Genomic DNA, 8,086 nt, shown 5'->3' on the forward strand with positions numbered 1-8,086 from the left:
ACAGACGGTGCTCTGAAAAAGTCACTCCAAAGGACACCCAAGCCCAGGGAGGACTCCGAGAGCGGGGAACACCTGGAAAAGAAAACCCAGGCACCAATCAAGGGAGTCAGCAGATGAGGAGAGAAAAGGGCCAGGGCTAAGATTATATTCAATAGGTTTCAGCAAAAGCCATCAGGTGCCTGAACATGCCCTGACTGACAGCCCACTTGTCGCACCACTGCGAATGCCATCCACTGGAGGCACTGATAGCCACTTCACCCCAGCCTTCAGCAACAGTCCCTGGGTTGTTTCACTCCCAGACTCTGCCCGAGCTTGCTGGCTCTCACCAGAAGTGGGACAGGGTTTGTGTAAATAATTTAATGATGTGGATAGCCAGTTTTCACACTGTGGTCTCTGGGAGGAGAGCATGGGGCTTGGGTGTTAGCCATGCAAGTCTCTGCATGTTCACCCATGCTTCAGCTGAGTGGAGCAGCTTTCTTCAAGCATTGTGTGTCCAAGGCAAAAGGACAATTTCCATGGGAACAGGAAGCCACCTTACAGTAGCAGGGTCATAGTTCCAGTGCATAGACATAGAAGACCCCAGAACTGGGAAGAAGTGAGCAGGGATTCCCATCAGTGATGAATAGGAGGAGCTGGTAGGCTGCCCTCTATGCTTTACCCATGGATATACCCAGGACCAAGTGTCTTCACCTGCCTCCATTGCCCTAAAAGCTCTTTTCCACAGTATCTCAGTGTATCAGAGGCAGGAAGGGACCTCAAGAGATCATCAGGTCCAACCCCCCTGCCAGAGCAGGATCACTTAGGGCAGTCCACACAGGAATGTATTCAGGTGGGTTTGGAAAGCCTCCAGAGAAGCAGACTCCACAACCCCCCTGGGCAGCCTGTTCCAGTGCTCTCTCACCCTCACTGTAAAGAAGTTTCTCCTCATGTTGAGGTGAAATCTTCTATGTTCAAGTTCAAACCCATTGTTCCTTGTCTCATCACTGTGAACCACCCAAAAGAGCCTGGCCCCCTCCTCCTGACACCCACCCCTCAGATATTTATACACATTGATCAGATCCCCTCTCAGTCTTCTCTTCTCCAGACTAAACAGCCCCAGGGATCTCAGTCTCTCTTCATAGGGGAGATGCTCAAGTCCTTAATCATCCTCGTGGCTCTCCATTGGATTCTCTCCAGCAGTTCTCTGTCTTTCTTGAACTGGGGAGCCCAAAACTGGACACAGTATTCCAGGTGTGGTCTCACCAGGGCCACACTCTGGCTGCTAGCAACCACTGAACTACCAGGGCAATTGGAAGACCCAAGAGGCCATTTTGTGCCTCAGTGTCCCTTCAGCTGTTCCAGCAGCTCCCACACTCCATGGGAGCTGGGAGCTGAGGCTCTCCAGCCCAGCAGCTACACCGGTGTGACTGAAGCAGTTTGGGCTGGACGGTGCAATACTGGCAAAGTCCCTCTCAGCCCATCTCTGCAGTACAACCCCCTGGAGACCTGCACCAGCAGCCTGGCAGAGCAGTGTAGAGCTGCACACCCACTTCACCATGGTGTTTGGAGACTCACAGGAGACACTTGTAGTCCAGAGGCTGTAGAATGTGTCCTTCACCCCTATGAAAGCCCCCTTCCTCTCTCTGCACCCCAGTGCAGCCACCTTGCCACTGCAGCATCACAAGGAGTGCTGGCCCCATGCCCCACACTCCAGCTTGGCCTTTGTGCCCAAGCATGAGGCAAATCAACTAGCCATAAGTTTTTATTTAACACAATCACAGCACAATACAAGAGAGTGAGAAGAAGCAGCTGACACCCACAACTTACATCAAACACATTCAGAAGCAAATACCTGAGAGTGATGTGAACACTGCTTGTGCTTCCCTGCTGAGGCAGGAGACTGGTGGCAGGATCTGAACCTGGTGGTAACCTGGGGGACCAAGAAGGGGGGCAATTCCCTGAGGAGAGTAGGGGCTGAGATCAGCGTTGCTGCTTACTCTGTTGGTGCTTTATCACTGACAGTCAAGGTGTGAGAGGGGACCTGCATCAGCCCCACACTTTCTGAAGACATCTAGGCTGTGCTCAGTGAAGAAGCAGAGCAGTGTATGGCCAGAGAGGAACATCTACATCCCAACACTGTCCAGACATGGCAGCAGGGATGCAGAAGGACTCAGACTTGGAGATGATGATGGAAATCAAAGGGATCAAACGAGTGCTGAGCTGAAGGGAAGGCTGAGACTGCCCAACCTCTTCTCACAGAACAGTTTATCAGCCAGCTTCTAGGCTCCAAAGGTGGCAGTCTCTGGTCCAACAGCCACCAGCTCAGCCTGATACAGGTAGCTAGGTCACATCAGAGACAGAAGAAAGAAAAGAGAGTAGGAAGGGTTCTGCCCAACCCCCCTCCCCCACACTGGCATGAGTCTCCAAGAAGGATCAGCCCTGTGGCTGGAGGTGGAAGCAGATTGGCTCCAATAGCTTCAGATTCACAGCTGCAAGCCAGTCCCACTCCAGGTGCTGGGGCCAGCCATGGGCTTCTTTGGAGCCTACTGGCTCTGCCGTTTGGCCTGCAGAAGTGAAAAACCCAGTTGCAATGAGTATGATCCTTGGAGACAGAGCTTCCCCAGAGTCCCTTCCCCACCAAGGTCACCAAGGGGTGACCTGCCCTGGCAAAGACATGTTAGTGAAGCACAGATCTGACAGGGCTTGCAAACCACCTACCGAACTCATTACCAGCCCTCCCCATGGAGATGTCTAAGTTGTGAAGTCCAAGCTTGCACAACAGAAGTCAGAAGTGGCACCCATCAGGGGCAGGCCAGGGTGACTCTAGGTAGGCAGCACCTCCAGGGCTGCGTTTATTTGGGAGAAAGAGGGATTGCAGAGAAGCCAGACTGTTCCCAGGGGGAGGGAGGAGGGATGAAGTCCAAGATAATGTATCCACATCTCAGTAGAGCACGTCCCAGCTCTTCCCAGAACACCAGTCACAACGGGAAAAGCCTGTTTGGTGGTGCATAAACCCACTTCTGCACTTCCCCCATTCTCAGCCGAGAACAGGAATGGCTCTTACCTTCCTGGCAGGGTTGGCATCCAGCTTTTCTTGGAGGCGAACCACCCATGGCACTTCAACAGGGGCACAGAGGCGCTTGCCCCTTGTGGTAACGAACCTGCCAGGCCCATGGGAGGAAAAAACATCACCAAGGTGAGCTAAGCAGGACACACCAGAGATGCTCCACCACAGCCCAAGATCTCACCTGCTGCCATCTTCACTGCCGTGCTCTGTGTCTACCCTAAGATTACTTTCTTCCCTGACTTTTGTCCCAAGTTTTCCTTCATGGTGGGGGTGGGGAGATCTTACTCTGATCAAGCATCTGATTTCCAGGGTCTCTTCCATAACCTTCCCTATCCCCTCACTCTCAACCCAGCTCAGCTTTCCTCCTCTATCCTGCTCTGTCTCCCTCCCTGCCACCAGCCAGAGTTGGGCCCTCAGCCATCCCCCCTTTGGGGCTCTTACACGACAGCCGGGATGTCACAGCCATCCTTCACCAGCTGGAGCTGATAATCCTGCACTATTCTCCGTGGGATGGGCTTCTCACTGGTCCGCAGGCAGCAGTCAAGGATGTTGTTTCCACCATGCACTGTGGAAGGAACACATCATGAGGGTGCTCCTCTGGTTCGCCTGTGCCTTCACCCAGCCTCCCCGAAGAGTGCAGGTGGAGGGGTTGGGCTGCCCCAGTGGAGGGGACAGGATGGTGCCCACCAGCAGTGTCCTCACACACAGGCACAAGGATTATTGCTCCCATGATCTGGCACCGGGAGCCCTTTGCCTCCTTCTGACAGCAAAGAAGATGAGAAGCAAAAAACTGGCAGAGAGCAACAGTTCTGCATTCCTGAATCCCTCCCACACCCCCATGGCCAGCACCAGCAGCAAGCAAGGCAGGGTGGAGGTCTTTACCTGCTTTCAGGATGCTTCTATACTGACACCAAACCTGATGGGCTGGGAATGACTTCAGCTTTATTTGCTGAAGTAGCCATAGGTTTGGTAGCTACCTTATCACCAGCACCACTACACTGCTGTCTGCATGTCACTGAAGAGTAGGAGACCTCATTCAGCCTCCAGGCAAATGCTTATCAAGGCAATGAGGTGCAGTGCAGCAGCACAAAGCATCTGGACTGCCCATCTTCCTGAAGCAGAGCAGAGGACCAGGTGTCACCCACCCAGACAGCTGTGACCAGTCAAACCCTGTGTCCCACAACAACAGCCCCTCAAATATGGGCTCTGCCCTACCACCTTCCCTGCTGCTCCCAAGCCTGCCACTTGCCCCCAGGCAGCCTCATGAATGGTGTGCTGGGACCAAGGCAATCCCAGTCCAGTATGCAGAGGCTGGATTAGGGCACTGGGAGGCAGAATTGTTCCATGGCCTTTCCCAAGTGCACCAACCAGCTCTGGTGTCCTGAAAGCTCCTGCCTGGACTTTGGGCAAGACAGGGTCCCTTCTGGGACAGGTTACAAGCAGAACACACAGGAGGGCTGCAACAGAACTCCAGACATGGGTTCTTCTAAAGGTCTGCTGTAAATGCAAAAGAGAGCAAGAAACTGGATCCCCTCCCTTCCACAAGCAAGGCAGCAGGCTGAGAGGCTGGTTCTTTCTTACCGTCCAGGACATGTCCCAGCACCAGGACACTGAGGCAGAGAAGATGCAGCTGTTGCATTTTGCTGCTCAGTCTGGCAGAAGATGGGCTGGAGGTGATGGTGCTCTGGACAGAAGAGGTGAGCTCTGCACAGCCTCTCTGCACTGAGTTGATGGTGTTCCCCGCTGCCTATTTATCCCTCCAGCTTGTAGCTTTCACTTTCTTTTGGAGAAGAGGGGTGGAAAATTGCCAAAAGTCTTTCCACAGGCTGAGATGTAATCTTTGAGTAGTTCCTGAATATCCTGTCTGCTTTCCTTGCAGCCAGCTGCTCTGTGGTCCCAGAGCCAAACACCCTCCTGCCCACTTCACTGCCAATACCCTGGTCCCAGGGGCTGCTGGTCAGGATCAGAGCAGTTCCTGGGTCCCTTTAGCCTGCAAAAGCTTCCTGGGGTGATGGACAAAGGTCTCATACATTTCCCAGTTTCTCCTCCAAGCACGTCTGGGATATTCCCATTAGATATGATAGGCTCAGCCCACTGATGCCAGGGGAAGAATTTGCCTCACGCCCAGCTTTGGGCTGATGCCTGGACAACTCTGAGCACTGCAGTGTGGTCACAGGAGCTTAACTGGCTTTCTTGCCCTCCCCATTGCCTGTGCAGTCAGCACATCCGAAGCTGGTGGGGGGAGGGGAGCGCAGCCAGCATGCTCTGCCCCAGGGTCACAATCTCACCTGCCAAAAGACAACCTGGTTTCCAGGTATCCCAGCAAATTGAATCACAGCTACAGGCAGCTACAGAGCTCCTGGAAACAGGCTTTCTCTGCACAAGAGCAGAAATTCCCAACAGGGGGGTGTGCCAGCAGCTCAGTAGCTGTATAGGCACACAGGGAGCAAAGACCAACTGCAGCTCTTCACAGAAGCACAGGAATGGAGCTGTTTCTCCTTGGGATGGTAACTCACCACTCCACCAGTACCATCTGCCATGATGTCCCTTAATCAGTTTGGTTCAGCCCTGATATGTGGCATGAGGGATGCTGAGATCTGTGGCTTTGTGCAGCTTGGGTATGCAACAATGGAGTCTCACTGCATCCAACAGCTGCCTCGTAGAAGGTTGGAGAGATCCCAGGGTAAGACTCTTCTTGGAGGGGCTCACGATGGAATGAGAAGCAACAGCATCAGTTACACCCAGGGAAATTCCCATTGATATTAGGAAAAATATTTCCCCACAGGGATGAACAAATCCTGGAAAAAGATCTCCATCCTTCCACCCTCTCCCTAGCTCTAGTTTTGGTCTGTTCTGGCACCTCTGTGGAGAGCACTCCAGAGGCCTTTCACAGGAATAAATATGTACCTGGGAAGAAGACATAGTGCTGGGACCCAGGAACTTTAGTAGGTCCCTCTACTTCTCTTGGCAGCATCAGAGAGTCACAGAATCAGCCAGGTTGGAAGAGACCTCCAAGATCATCAAGTCCAACCAATCATCCAACCCCAACTAGACCATGGCACTAAGTGCCTCATCCAGTCTTTTCTTAACTCCAAGGATGTCAACCCCACCACCTCCCTGGGCAGCCCACTCCAACAGGCAATCACTCTTTCTGTGAAGATCCTCTTCCTAACATCCCATCCAGGCTAAACCTTCCCAGCACAGCTTGAGATTGTGTCCTCTCGTTCTGGTACTGTTTGCCTGGGGGAAGAGACCAACCCCCACCTGCCTACAACCTCCCTTCAGGCAGCTGTAGACTGCAATAAGGTCTCCCCTGAGCCTCCTCTTCACCAGGCTAAACAACCCCAGCTCCCTCAGTCACTCCCCACAGGGCTTGTGCTCCAGACCTCTCATCAGCTTTGTTGCCCTTCTCTGGACACGTTCCAGCATCTCAACATCTCTCCTGAATTGAGGAGCCCAGAACTGGACACAGGACTCAAGCTGTGGCCTGACCAGTGCTGAGTCCAGGGGCAGAATGACTTCCCTGCTCCTACTGGCCACACTATTCCTGATGCAGGCCAGGATGCCATTGGCCTTCTTGGCCACCTGGGCACACTGCTGGCTCATGTTCAGCCTCCTATCCACCAGTACCCCCAGGTCCCTTTCTGCCTGGATGCTCTCCAGACACTCTGTCCCCAGCCTGTAGCACTGTGGCCAATGTGTAGAACCTGGCACTTAGATGTGTTGAATCTCATGTCACTGGACTCTGCCCACCTGTCCAGCCTGTCAAGGTCCCTCTGCAGAGCCCTTCTACCCTCTAACAGATCAACTCCTGTCCCCAGCTTGGTGTCATCTGCAAATTTACTGATGATGGACTCAATCCCCTCATCCACATCATCAGTAAAGATATTGAATAGGACACAACCCAACACTGATCCCTGGGGGACACCACTAGTGACAGGCTGCCAGCTGGCAGTGGCACCATTCACCACCACTCTCTGGGCTCAGCCCTCCAGCCAGTTCCTAACCCAGCACAGAGTGCTCCTGTCCAAGCCACAGGCTGCCAGCTTGGACAGGAGTTTGCTGTGGGGGACAGTGTCCAGGTATTCTCCACAGCCTGCCCCACATCCACCAGGCAGTCACCTGATCATAGAAGGAGACCAGGTTGGTGAGGCAGAATCTGCCCCTCCTAAATCCATGTTGTCCTTAGCCATCCTGTAGGTGCTGTGTGATTGCATTCAAGATGACCTGTGAGCTCTCCCCTTTCCCTACTTCAAGGCAAGAAGCAAGAGGAAACTCCAGCTGTGCCACTGGCCAAAGTTCTCCATTCCTTCAGTGTCACCAGCCTCATTTATGGGATGGCCTCCATCAGGAGAGCATTATCTCCATTTGCTCCTGTGCCCTGGTGAGACAGTGATATGCCAAAGAGGTTAGGAATGGGTGAGTCGGTGTTCAGCATGAGCAGCACATGATGTGCCAGCTTAACTTCAGTTAGCACCTGCCTTTTTCTAGCTCTCACAAGCTACTGAAGCTGGCAGAAGCAGAGTTGAACTGGCGGGGGATTAAGTGTCAGTCATCAGCCTCAGCCTCACTGCAGGTTTGGGGAATGCAGGCTGGTTCTGGGGCCTTGCCTCCACTCGATTTCTCCAGGGTGCTGCCAAAGAGATGCCACAGCAGGAAGGGCAATGGATCCTGGCTGCTGATGCCAGCAGCCAAACCTCCAGGCACAGCTGCTCCTAACCCTGTCATTTAGAAACATCAGCCCTTGGAAGCTGGACTGATGAGATGAAGCCCCTTGTGAAGAGGAAGCCCCAAAGCAGAGCCCAGACCCAACAGCAAACCTCTTTGCATGTTCATTGGGTTTGGCAACTAGTAAAGCATCCCCAAGGGCTGAAAATTGGTTTGTGGGGTCCTGGTCCCCAGGACCAAGTGAGGGGGTCCCCAGCCACTTTTCTAGCAGAAGGGGCTCCCACACGCTGCTGGGTCCCAGCTGGTGACACACAGAAAGCAGCATGTCCAGTACTGGGAAGATATTTTTCTGGGAATAAGCCCCTTAACCAC

General features: G+C 53.4%; 1 protein-coding gene across 1 annotated transcript; it reads right to left on the reverse strand.

Annotated features, from left to right (window-relative positions):
• Positions 1 to 2,522: 2,522 nt before the first annotated feature.
• On the reverse strand, positions 2,523 to 4,751 carry CCL19 (C-C motif chemokine ligand 19). The gene is made up of 4 exons (XM_054398327.1): positions 4,628 to 4,751; positions 3,488 to 3,611; positions 3,044 to 3,140; positions 2,523 to 2,543 (listed from the first exon to the last, which is right to left on the reverse strand). The coding sequence occupies exons 1-4, from the start codon at positions 4,683 to 4,685 to the stop codon at positions 2,523 to 2,525; spliced, it is 300 nt and encodes a 99-aa protein (XP_054254302.1). The 5' UTR covers positions 4,686 to 4,751.
• Positions 4,752 to 8,086: the final 3,335 nt, after the last annotated feature.

This window comes from Indicator indicator, assembly GCF_027791375.1.
Source record: "Indicator indicator isolate 239-I01 chromosome Z unlocalized genomic scaffold, UM_Iind_1.1 iindZ_random_scaffold_45, whole genome shotgun sequence".
Classification (NCBI taxonomy): domain Eukaryota; kingdom Metazoa; phylum Chordata; class Aves; order Piciformes; family Indicatoridae; genus Indicator; species Indicator indicator.